The 12656-nt window shown below is 45.5% G+C and overlaps 1 protein-coding gene across 5 annotated transcripts in view; it reads right to left on the bottom strand.

Moving 5' to 3' along the window:
• The window catches only part of larp4b (La ribonucleoprotein 4B), a 33570-nt gene that overhangs the window by 2011 nt on the left and 18903 nt on the right, over positions 1 to 12656 (bottom strand). For 3 of the 5 annotated variants that reach the window (XM_086153487.1, XM_086153483.1, XM_086153482.1), the window contains 12 exons: positions 10065 to 10143; positions 9333 to 9469; positions 8651 to 8754; positions 7458 to 7568; positions 7315 to 7368; positions 4875 to 5081; positions 3960 to 4066; positions 2631 to 2894; positions 2425 to 2470; positions 2070 to 2240; positions 1323 to 1516; positions 1112 to 1223 (listed from right to left, as the gene is read on the bottom strand). In XM_086153487.1, coding sequence (XP_086009613.1) covers positions 1112 to 1223; positions 1323 to 1516; positions 2070 to 2240; positions 2425 to 2470; positions 2631 to 2894; positions 3960 to 4066; positions 4875 to 5081; positions 7315 to 7368; positions 7458 to 7568; positions 8651 to 8754; positions 9333 to 9469; positions 10065 to 10143 — 1586 coding nt within the window. The remainder of the gene's footprint in view (positions 1 to 1111; positions 1224 to 1322; positions 1517 to 2069; positions 2241 to 2424; positions 2471 to 2630; positions 2895 to 3959; positions 4067 to 4874; positions 5082 to 7314; positions 7369 to 7457; positions 7569 to 8650; positions 8755 to 9332; positions 9470 to 10064; positions 10144 to 12656) is intronic. The other 2 variants (XM_086153486.1, XM_086153484.1) reach the window with 1 other exon arrangement.

Here is a 12656-nt window from a genome sequence, read left to right on the forward strand (position 1 = left end):
GTATTTAGCATCCGCTGGACACGAAAACATGGAAAATAGACTCGGGATCAAATCCGAATGTGATCCAGCCACCAGATTGGATGGACTCTTCCACCTGAGAGGGGTGAGAAAGACTCGAAAGCGGAGTGACAAAATGAAAATAAAAATCATAGGCCCGGTTAAAGTAGGCAGCACATGCAGCAATACCCTGACTTAGGAGATGAACACTCTCCCTGGCCGAGTTGGTGACTCAATTTGCGCGTATATTAAATCAAATTTCCGAGGTGAAATGAATTGAAATCCGTTCCAGACGCCCCGTTTTTGTTAAATGTTTTTGAAAAAGAAAAATGTACTTTGTAAATATCAAATAATGTATAAGAAATTAATACATATGAAAAGAGAATGTAAATAAATAAATTGGTTTAATTAATTATATTTACATCTAGATCGAATGAAGAGGAAGAGATAGGCAGAGGAGTTTGGGGGAGTTCTTATGCCTCATCTCTACATACCTAATGCTACAATGTGTTGCTAAATGTAACTAGCACACGCTTGCTACACTTTTTGTCTAAACTTAACGTTTTGGACCTACGTTGTATTCATTTTGAAGATAGGGCAATGATAGCAGCAGTGCCGGAGGAGTTTTTCATTTGGTGCTCTTATCTTACAAGCTACACACTTAATTCAACAATGTGTTACTTAATGTATTGTGCATACTTTGCTCTTTGTCATGGCTTAACTTCATTTCTCGACTGGGTGAACGCTCCTCTTTTTAAAACCATCAAACTGTCCCTGACCATCTATAAACAACTCTTCCGATGATGTCCGTCGGCGTTCACGCCATCCGCTGCATCGAATTCCCATTAATGTCTCCTGCCTCCTCAGACAACGCTCTCCATCTCGGTATCTCACCGACAAAGAACTTTTTCACAGACGTATCTACGACACGCACGCCTCGCTGTAGTTTTCCCATGTTTATCTCCTGGCTACCTAGCGGCGTTCAGCGCGTCCAACCGTTTTTAAACGCCACTTCACATACAGCGGCAGCCACGTCGCTATCGAACGCTCATCTCGCTCGCTCCTAACTCAGATCTCGGCTCAAATGACAAAGCAAATAAGAGGAGACACTGACTGTGGCGGCGCCGTTGACTTGGACCGACTTGCTGGCGGTGGACAGGGTGCCGGGGACTCGCTCCACGGACAGCGGCGTCTCCTTCTGCTTCACCTCCATCGCCTTCGCCTCCCTGAAATCGAAACAGGGGACCGTGATATCACGTTGAGAAAATGCTGGCGATAATCCGGCGAGGAGCTCGGATCTGGCCGTGTTCGTGTGAGAAACTTACGCTGCCGGGAGGGCGGGGGCGGGACTGTGCAAGGGGCCGGCGGCGGCGGGGGTCAGTGGAGGCGCGGCGGCCAGCGTTGGGGTGGTCAGCGGCTGCTGGAAGCTCGTGGGCATCGGGGAGGTGGAGGATCGCAGGGGCTCCTTGGGGCCCGCGGGCGAGAGGGCCCCTCCCATTACGGAGTCAGCAGTTACATTCTGGAACAACAAGAGCTTTTTTTTTTTCAAGCTTTCAACAACACAAAACTAATCCCCATATATTTGTGGTACTCTATCACAGTTTGCTTGGTCGGTATTTGAACAATTCTACTTAAGAGGAGTATATAAAGGTGAAAGGTCGAGTGTTTGTGCTCAGGAGACGCGCGTGAATGGACTGCCTCGGAAAACAAAACTCAATGATTTCCACCCGTTTGCCGAGGTTCCTATCTGTGTTGGAGCGAGGCGTCGCACCACATAGCTCACGGTACTTTTTTTTTTTTATTTTTACAAAAGGCTAGATCCTTGTAGGTGAAAAATGAAGCAGGAGACCCGGCAATGACTCATTACTCTAATTAATGGAGTAATCTGAGTTTGTGCGTCTCCATCGGATGTGTGACTCTCTGCCTAAAGGTTTAAAATAAACATACAAATAAAATATGCAACAACTGCAGCTACCTCTTTATGGCGATGATTTTAACTGGAGGAATTAAGCTTCTGCTTCCAATTCCTAGATATTTTCCACAATGAGGTTCACAAGGAAATGTGCTCCTACCCATTCCTTTCCGGTCCCAACCATGACGCTGCTGGCCGGCCGGCCGTCAAACGCATCCTCGGTCTTGAGTTGTCCCGCCGCTCCCGGTAATGGCGGGAAGCTGGAGAGGCCCAACTCAAAGCTGGGAGACGGAGGCTTGGGGGGAGGGGGCGGCGACTGGGGCGTCACTCGCTGCACAACACACACACACACACACACACACACGCGCGCACACGTGCACACACACAGGTGTCTTTATTCTCATTGCACTCCTAACAACACATGAATGTCAGTCACCTTAAGGATGATGAGAACAAGCAACGTTCGGGGGTGAAAACAACAACAAGAAAAAGAAAGACTTAAAAACTGTACTTACTGTAAACTTTTCATCCCTCTTTTTCCTAGAAGCAGAAAGATTTTTCCTTTAAGAAAGAGAACACTTCAATTTACTGCAGCCGCGCTAGAGCTCGGGACGGCTGAGCCGAGCCGACGGCTAACCTTCATGTAGCGCTCATGTGGAACATGCCTAGCTTAAGCTTGCCCGTGTTAAAATAAAAAGACAGCCCCTGTTTTCTGCAGTACCTTCCTCTGCCCATTCCCAGGGAGTAGTCGGTCGTGGTGGGCTCGGAGACCCGGCCCGTGCCCACGGTGTCCCTGCGGGGGAAGGCCGCCGTGGAGGGTAACCTGGTCCGGGGCTGGCTGGAGGGGAGCCGCGTCGGCGGGCTGCTGCGGACGCCGTTGAGCCTCTCGGCGGGGAAGCTTGGGAAGAGGCTGGGGCTGTCCAGGAGCCCGGCGCTGCGATCCGCCGCCGGTACCGTCGGCCTCAGGTGGGGTTTGCTGTGATTCCTGCAGGACGGACGCTCTCTCAGCACCGAGGGCCATTTTGCAATCTAATGATAAACTCTACGACAGCGACTGAAAGGTTTCACCAAGAGACTAATGAGATGTTCTGGTAGTTTAGTTATTTCTGTGTAATTATTAGCATTAAAAAGGTTCTGATTTCCATGACTAGTTCTATGAGTGTATATTAGGAATTCATGTTTGAAAATAAATTTTCTTTCAGGGCTGCAACTAATGACTGTTTCAATGGTCGACCCCCATAATTTCCGAACTATAAGCCACTACTTATAGGAAGACAAAGATACCGATCATCTAGAGTAGGACAAAGCGGGGATGGAAAATGGGTGAATGGATGGACTTTTCCTTATGTTATTTATTATTAATCTTTTTCATCAAAAAAATGCATTTCCAGTGCTTATTTGTGGATGTTACCGGTATGCATTTAATTAAAAGTTTTTAAAAAAGTGTTTCTGTGTAAATATCTCATGTTGTAGTGCGGCCTATATATGTACACATATATTTAGTCATTTTTAGCCAATGTGGTTTATATTCAGGTTTACTTAATAGTCAGGAAGTGACAGAAGTTGGATTATGAACGGAGGAAAAAAACAGCTCTAATTTATATTTATGGCAGCACTTAAGGAATTATTAAACACTTAAAAGTTAATAAAGTTATTTAATATTTGTTGAACAAATAAAGTTGTTCAACAAATATCTCAAGTGGCAATAAAATGCCTACTTTTGCCTTAGACAAAAAGTCCATTTTGTGCGCAACTCCTCTGCATTTCCCGACAAATTTTGTGTTGCAATCTTCAATAAAATACATAATTCTCGGCCGCGTCACGTGAGAGACATTCCCAAACACTGGAATGTTTGTTTGGCGTTAGCCTTGCCTCAGCCACCTCCACGCCGCAGAGATTTGGAAAAACAGCAATGTCTCACTCTGAGCTATTTCAGAGAACCGTTGTTTAGCGTGGCTTTGCTTTGTGGCGGGATAACCATCAGTCAACTAGACATTGCAGCCCTGCAACACACACACACACACACACGTTTGGAAATCCAAATACGCACCTGTTCCTGGGCGAGTAGTGTCTGACAGTGAGGGGGGACGTCGCTGGTTTGAAACTGTGCGATGTAGTAAATCCATTGATGAACTGGTTGTTGTGAAAAGGGGCAACCTGGTGGATGGAAGGGAGCAATCAGTGACACTTGTGGGGGGTTCAATTACTTCTGGAACACATAATATGCATTACTCTTCGGTAAAAAGATGATTTTTTGCGTCTTTGTCTCTATACAGGTTCGTGAGATGTGAATAAATGAGGTGACAGAGAAGGGGGGGGAGTGCATATTCGCTCACAGAAGAAAATAAACCCCCGGTGTTTTCATTTCCACATTTCTCTACAGACACCCTTCTTTGAGTAAACACCTTCATCGCCTTTTTCAAAAGAGCTCCGGGTTTCAGACCAACTAAACAAATATGGATCTTTGTATGTCCATTCAGTTGAGAGGATAAGATTGTGTTGGTCTTGCATTGCCCGAGGGGACCGTCAAATTGCTGTGGCAGAACAAGACCTTCTCTGTGTTAGCATCTGACAAAATCGAGGTGTTCTTTGGAAAAATAATTTGATGAAACTCGGGAACAAAATCCTCACAGTGAAAATAATTAGGGGGAGACTCTGAAGGAAAGAGGGGAAAAAAAAAAATTAAAAACACAGAATGAAAGCTATTGATTTAATCATTTGGGGTTGGCCGGCTTTAATAAAGTGGAATCGATACGCGTCCAGGGGACAGACTCGTGAGCCCGCACGCGTCGGGCAAGATAATAAGGAGGAATAAATCTCGGTTTTGTTTGCCTTCATTTTCAGTGCTCATTACGTGCCGCTGGAACAAAGGAGGCCCGGCGGAAGCCCCCCTTTGAATGCGTCTGTTTAATATTTAAAGCTAAACCGCCGCCGCCGCCGCCGACCTCCAGAAGGGTCGTCTTACCAGGGTGGGATCGATGAAGCTGTGTGTGGCTGACCAGGCCTGCGGCGTGATGAGGCTGTACAGGGGGAACTGCTGCTGGGGGCTGTACACCTGGGGGATGAAGTAGGAAGTGTAGCGCTGCTGGGCGTACGGGTTCACGTCCACAGGCCGGTAACCATTCTTTGGCATGAAAGTATTGATAGCGATTGCCTTCGCCTTTATCCTCGCCTGGCAACGGGAGAGACGGAAACCATCGTCAACAACCGGAAATCAAAAATAAGACATTGTGACTTTTTTTAAGACAAAAAAAAAACTGCATATGTTGTGATAATCCATGCGCAACCTTGCATTATCTCGTCAATAAACACATAGTGACTCCGTCAAGCCACAAGCTAACCGGATTTGCTTGTGTTTTTGTTCCCTTTTTTTCTCTCTCAGTTCTAACGACACGGCATTGTCGTGAAAGCTCCTCTTGTCTATTTAAATAAAAATGAGCGAAGCGAGAACATTCGATGTTGACAACATCAGGGGTCAAATCGGCGACTTCAGGGACCTGAAGCTCCACATGAAAACAAGCCACTGAAGATGAAGAGGAGGAAGACAATACGGACAACATAGAGGTGGAAGCTACCACATTGTTCATGGAATAATAACCATGGACTGTCATGGGTTGGGGTGTTTCTGTCTTCTCCCTGCAATGTTCGCTGTTAGCTAACTTTGGACTTTATTTGGTGCAAAACGCAGATGTTCCTCAAGGAGCCCTGGAAACCCCTCTGAGGTGTAGGAAGCCAGAAGAGTTTGAAGCTCTTCATTGCTACATTCCTCGCCTGTTCTGCCCATTTTGTCCCAAAGAAAAGATCGGACCAGTAACCACCGTAGTTTTGAAATTCAAGAAATGCTGCTCCACAGTCTGCAAAGAAGTATCTAGTGATGAGTTCCACCAATCATCAAGCACCAATTAATTCTAATGGAACCCTAAAAAAGACCCTGCCTCAGAGTAGCAGCTAAGATGGTTCTAAGAGCTGGAGGTCCCTGGTTCCTCTGCTGTCCCAATGCACCAAGGAAGAGTTCTAGGGACTGCAAAGAATTCCTCCAGCAAGATAGGGGCTGATATATCCGAACTGCTATATTTTACTCATCTAAAACTCCAGGTTATTGGCTGGCCTTCTGGGTGTCGGGCATCAATAAACCTGTTTCAGTCAACACCAAAGTGCTAAATTTTCCTCATGGAAGCCGATGCGCCAATCTGCTCACCACCTCAAATGCTAATTCCACACCAGTTGAAACTCGATGTCTTAAAAATAGGAGCTGGACTGAGCGAAATTTCTAAAATTTAGATGCGGCCAACAATTACTTATTCACACAATTACTTTATTGTTTTTGCCCCTGAACTCAATGTAAACAAATGGGATCTGCAGTAAAAGGGCTTTTCGTATTTCATGGAGTTTTGTTTGACACCTTTCGTAGCCAATTCCCCTTAAAGGTTAAATCAGCTGCTGGCAAAAGAGCCCTGCCCTTGCTCCAAGGTCTTCCCAGAGATTTCCATACATTAGTGGAATTACTGTGGCCAAGTCCCCCACCCCCCTTTTTTATTTTTTAAGTGCACATCTGTGATTTTGCAATTTTTTTCCCGTCGGGGATGATGACACTGTCCTCCTTTCCTCGCTAATGAAATCTCTGTGACTTATGTGTCGGGAGGCTCCATGCGTGCGACCTTGACGAAAAAAAAATGATTTAAAATCGCTGGGAAAAAATGAGCGATACGCTTCAAATAAAAAATACAGCTGAAATGACTGTCAAGCGAAATCAGGGAGGTGGCGGTCAAGGTTCAGGACCGAATTCTGTGCCGAGTGAGGAAATGGCGCCGCCGCAGTTGACAGGAAAAGCGTTTTCGGTGCAATCTTCCAAGAATGCTTAAAAAGCATAGATGCATGAACGGGTCCCTTCTGCTACAAATACATAAACTAGTTAGCTATCGGGTAATGCTAAGATGGAGGGGTTGTTGTCTGCTAATCAATCTCACGCAAATATTAATACAAAAATTGTAAGTTTTTCAATGATGTGGAAAAATGCGATCGATCAGGAAGTCAGTTTGATGAGAAGCATTAGTTATGGTTTTTTTTGGGGTGACCATGCTACAATGAGGTCCTTAGAGGACCATCGGGGCAACTGGACGCCCCATCCACTTCCTGCTCCTCGCTACAAAGAGCAAATGACAAAGCAAACTACATCTCAAAGAGAGGACCTTGGAAATTCAAGCTCCACTAAAAAGTTTAAAGACTGTGCTATGAGTAAAAACGTGGACCAAAATTGGTCAAAATGAAAATCATTCTCCCAAGATGTTAGCGCTTTCTGTTAAACCACAGTTGCACGTGCGGATCGTTTCAAAAATGGTGTAACCCTCATGAAATCAGGGCTACTAAATACAAATTTTATCATATGAAAAAAAAAGTTGCAGTACCTTGATAGGCTTTCCTTGGAAGGTCTTCACCTCCTCGCGGAGATACTGATATGCCTATGTCGTGAGAACGGGAACAGAAATGAGTCGATCAGTTCTGAGGAACAGGAATGCTAGGACCAAACAACATCTTAACAAAAAGCTACCTGCTGCGCATCCGCTTCTGATTCAAAAGTGATGAACCAGTTGTCGTTGTAGGCAAATTCACAGTTGATGAACTTGGGAAGGTTGTCTCCCTTGAAAAGAGCCTCCACCTCCTGTGGAAAACATCAGGGTGCCAGGTTACAAAGGGCCATTCCAGAGAACATTAAGATATCCAGTATCCATCAGATAGGTACAGAGGGACCAAACTGCGGACGCATTCACAGGTGAAGAACAATTATTTCAAAGTTCATGTTACATTTTGCAAGCTATGCAAGTTATGATCCTAGCTGCAGAATCCTGCACGAGCTGGAGTTGGTGAAGGGATTGCAGAGTGATGATGCCCGTGAAGCAAAAAAGGGGCGGAGTCTATTGATAAAAGAGGCGGACAGAGTCATCCTGTCCATTTCAACGACAGCACACATCAAATCAGTTTTGTGCAATAGCATAAAAAAGGTCTTCTTAACGCAGTAATGGCTAATTTTAGACTTCAGCCAGCTCAGATTGTGCACAAGTTAGGGCTTAAAGGCCACAACTGGGAACTCTTTGTAGTTTGAATCTTGAAACGCCTCGCCTGCAGCGGCTAACAAAGCAACACGGATGGCCAGAGTTTCACAACGGGGCGCTAATGCTAAAAAGGAAAAGAAGTTTGTGGTAAAACTGAGATATATTTACTCAGGGAGACAGCTCAGAAAAACAACTAGGGGTGGAAAACTCTACTCTTTGTTTAAAACAGCACCAAAGGTCGCATATCATATCTCGAGCCCTTCTGTAAATAATTCAGTAAATTGCTCGGCGCGGTGGGTAAATTAAAATGCTGCGCTCGCGGAAACAATGGCTTCCCTTCGGTTGAGAAGATGACCCTTTTTCGCGGTGGGGCGCCGCGTCTCCAGCTTTCCCTGTTGGTGTAAAAGCTCGGGAGGGAAGGCAGCGGGACACGCGCGAGACGGCCAGACCTTATGGCACACAATTTCCCGGAAGCCAACGCATTCCTCTGCAGAGCCGAGGCAAGACGAGAGCCAAAATTGCTCCTGAACATGTAGAAGGATTGGACCGAACCAAGACAACAATTTACAGAAGGATTTAGAGGTTTAACATCTCAAAGTATTCGACTCACGCTCCAATCTGGGTTAAAATGTGTTTTTCTTTCTCGAGAACGAGGCTTGGAGTCAACGCCGAGCGAGTGTCGTGTACCCACCTCCACGGGTGTGCTCTCCGGGACTTCCCTGAGGATCACGATGCAGCGGTTCTGATTCGGCCGGACCTTCTCACCTTTCTCATCCACCTGGACCAGCGGCAGGGCTGGGGACGCGGCGGGAGAGAGGCACGGTATCGTGAAACATTCGTGTTGCATTCAAATCGCTGGATTCTTACCTTGTAACTCATTTTAATTAAACCAACAGTGGAATCCCCTGCAGGTAACGGTGGCAAAGACAATGCGTTGCAGTATGTATAAACTGCGTCCTTTATCCGTCTTTTTCAGTGATTTCTAATCCCCAACTTTTTGCTCTCACTTGGCAGCTGTTAATGGTTATTAATCCAGAGAGAGATTACCGTAATACACGATGCGAGTGGGTTCGCGAGTGCAAGATTCCTGCTCGGTCAAATGAAATCCTGCCCAGTGCAGCTTCGAGGCAAGCGGCATTTTTTTTTTTTTTTTAAAGTAGTAAATTAAGAGCGTGCACAAATGGAACAAGCAGGTGAGACCCCCGTGGATGCACTTAACAAGTTCTCAGGGGAAATCAACACAAACCACACAGTGGGGGGAAAAAAAGGCCCATCTTACCGTCTCTTCTGCTGCTTAGCAACCGCTGTGGCTCCCCGCCCTGCTGTTCGGTTAAAAATCAGGAACCCACCCAAGCAGAGAAGAGGGCACTCACAACGAAGGATGTCCACGATCAGCTCCATGTCAGTGCTGAGCTTCTTGACATGATCCAGGTTGGCCACCGTCACGATTGGCACATATTGGTCGCTGTCCATCTGGGAGATGAGATACATGTCGCTGGCCAGGTTCTCCCTGGGGGACGGAGAGCAGGCATGTCAGGCACCCGTGGGAGAATCTGTTTTCCTTCTTTTTTGGGACAGTTGCTTACACACCTAGCTGCTTTACTGAAGCCACTGTTTGCTTCTCCGAACTCCACCGTTATGAAATACAGTTAATCTGACGGCGCAGAGACGCTGCTCATATGCTCCGCAGCCCTACAGCTAGCTGTGAACACCAGAGGATGATTACGGGGGCGGCCAGCTGTGTTTCATTTTTCAATAAACGCCAGCAACGTGGGGGCTTAAGAGGCCTCGGCTGAGGCCGTCGGAGTGACGCGCCGAGGTCTCGGGACGGCATTTTAACCGTCTGTTCATGTTTGGACAGCAAACAGAACAACCTCGGGGATGGCGGGGGATTTGGTGGCGGGTTATTAGACCGAAATGTTCATGTAAATTTAGAGGCTATGAAAACATGCCGGCTGTGAGCCAAGGTTTTTCCTAATCTTCTTTAAATTACCTTATTAAATGACGCCCGCTGAAAACAGACCCGTGGAAATCTTGTCTGCCTGACCTGCAGATCAGGTGCAAAAGAAAAAGAAGAAAAAAAAAAATCCTTGGTGTGAACTCACCGGGAAAGACAGAATTCCAGAGTCTTCTTCAGGTGTTCCCTCAAGCTCTCCTGGGAAGTCTCCAGCTGAGCTTCACTAACTGTTTGCACAAAGGGAACATGTTTTTAGGTCAAGAGGTCATATGAGAGGAAAACTCCATCATCATTCAGACCCATTAATTATAAACTGCAGTGCAATGGAGGACCGTTGCCCGGGAAACAGAGGGAGTGTCCGATCCGGTCGTGTTTTGTGGGGCACCTTTACCTAGTCGACGGTATTCCCACAGCTTTTCCTTTCAAAAGAACTGAATGTAGAAAATGAAGAACCTGACCACAATTATACCAGTGACTAAAAGCATTTTAACATCACACCGGCTGATCGTTTATGTAGAACAGTTCAGATGCCTGCATGAAATGGCGTTTTAAAGACAAAGACAGATAAACAGCTGGGTTTGAACATGCTTTCGCTGTGAATATTCCGTGTTGTGGATGGACATTGATGTCTGGGCGGCTGCGCTCGGGTGACATGGCTGTGATTCAGACATTAAGACTTTTGGTTTATCCTGCTACAACAAACAGGGAAAGTATCTCCCCATGGGGGCCGTGGGTTGTTTTGAGCTTGGTGCTCAGAGGGCAGATTAGCTGGATTCCTGCGACATTGGCAATAGGGGCGACAGACGAGTTGACCCCAGTTCCTCGACTGACGGCTTCCCGACGGTATCAATGACAGGGATCCTGGTATTCCTGGGTTCCGAGACATTCGTTTTCTAAAATTCAGAAAATTTGACAGATGGGAGTTTTCACACGTTTACACATATGTATGCTAACGCCAGTGTAAAACTTGCCTTGATACTCGACTCTTGAATGGGGTTGTGTTGGGGACATTTTTTTTGCTGAGTCAGTAAATTAGCCGTTAACCCGAGTCATGGCCGACCCGTTCAAGCGTTAACTGCTCACTAGCATAGTTAGCATGTTTCATGGCAATGTGACAGCTGATATTGTATTATTGGAAAACCGTAACAGTTTCTTGGTATATGAGGCATGCAGCCGTTGATCGGACTTCAGAGAAAAAAATTTTTGCTGTCCACCATTAAACGCTTTGCACTCACTGTCCACTGAGGGCAAAGCGAAAAAGTGACTCCTACAGACGTTAATGAGAAGTGCGTCATCTGTTGGGGGAACCCGTGCATTTCATGAAAAAACGTCAAATAAATTAGGTTTAATTTTGATAAAAGTTCTGCGAGCCAGATTAAAAAGCCCAATAAGGCCATAGTTTGCCCATGCCTCACTCAGTTTCAACTTCGCTCCTCGACACAGTAGCCCCCAACCCTTTTTTGTGCCACGAACCATCTGGAGGGGTGACTCACCTGTTGCGATGAACTAGTTTAAGTAGGATTCTTGTATATTCTATTAATCTTAGTGAGTGTTAGCCTTTCTAGCTGAAAAACCATACAACTGAGTCATATGCAGGAGTGAGGCCTAGGAAGAAGTGGTGATTTTTTCTAAATAAAATGCCTAGAATACTAATGACAATAAAATCAATTTAATTATAAATGACTCTTTCTTTTTGAGGCGTGGCAATCGGGGCCTCTGCTCCAAGTCCAAAGTCCTTATGTTTGTTTTTAAGGAATTGCTGAATAAACACATCATTGTTTGACTGGTTGCAAGATTATCTTTGGGAAAGTAAATGCAATGCTCTGTAAATACTTGGTAAAAACAACCATTACTGCGGGAAAGCTCAGGAAAATAGTACCTTGTCAGAAAAACCATTACATCTTCCAGACTTGTTTTGTAGAAAATATGAATAACCCTAACATTACTTTTTTTTTTTTTTAATTTTTGATGGCTCTTTTCGGGTAAAGGGCATCTGGATATAAATTTCATGTCACTGATAGCGTCTGGCGCCACTCGATGAAACTTTACTGCCATGGTAAAAAGATAAAACAACAAATTGCTCCGAACGTGGTAGCGGCAGCGGTGGCGCCCCCCAACCGCCAGCCTGGAAGACGAATTCTGCCACCTCAGGCTGAGCACAGCTCTTAAAAAAAAAACAAAAAACAACAACAAAAAACCATAATGCAATTTGATTCCAAACGCAGCAACCAGGATCAGTCAAACAGACGATATTGTTGGCATCAGTCAACAACGGTTTTCACAGCAGAGAACATTTGCTCAACCTGCCAACCAGAGCAGCAAAAAAAAAAAACAAACAAAAAAATGCTTCCGTGGGATGCACTCAGCAGAGCGGGTCAGATCTGCTCGTTGGCTTTTTAGTGTGATGTCAGAATAAATGGTGACGATCCCTGGCATTCTGGGATTCAGCAATGTACTACTGTGCACAACGGCCTTCAAGTGGATGCACTGCACATTTTCTAAGTCAATACTTATCATTGGATTTCCTTCAGTTAACTAGTTTTAACCACGACGACTCATATTCTCTCTAAAAAAAAAAGCTAAAAAGTTTTTAAAATACTAATGAGGAACTGCTGGGTCTGACAGGCTGATCTCTCCCTGGAAACAAACTGATTCGTCGTGACGCAGATTGAATACAAGATTTCCTTTGGATCCTTAAAAAAAAAAAAAGTAAGAGTTCTGCATCTTCCCGCTGCTATCA

The sequence above is a fragment of the Fistularia commersonii genome, chromosome 10 (genome assembly GCF_037954325.1).
Source record: "Fistularia commersonii isolate RoL2024-O1a breed Wild chromosome 10, RoL_Fcom_v1.0, whole genome shotgun sequence".
In the NCBI taxonomy this organism is placed as follows: Eukaryota; Metazoa; Chordata; class Actinopteri; order Syngnathiformes; family Fistulariidae; genus Fistularia; species Fistularia commersonii.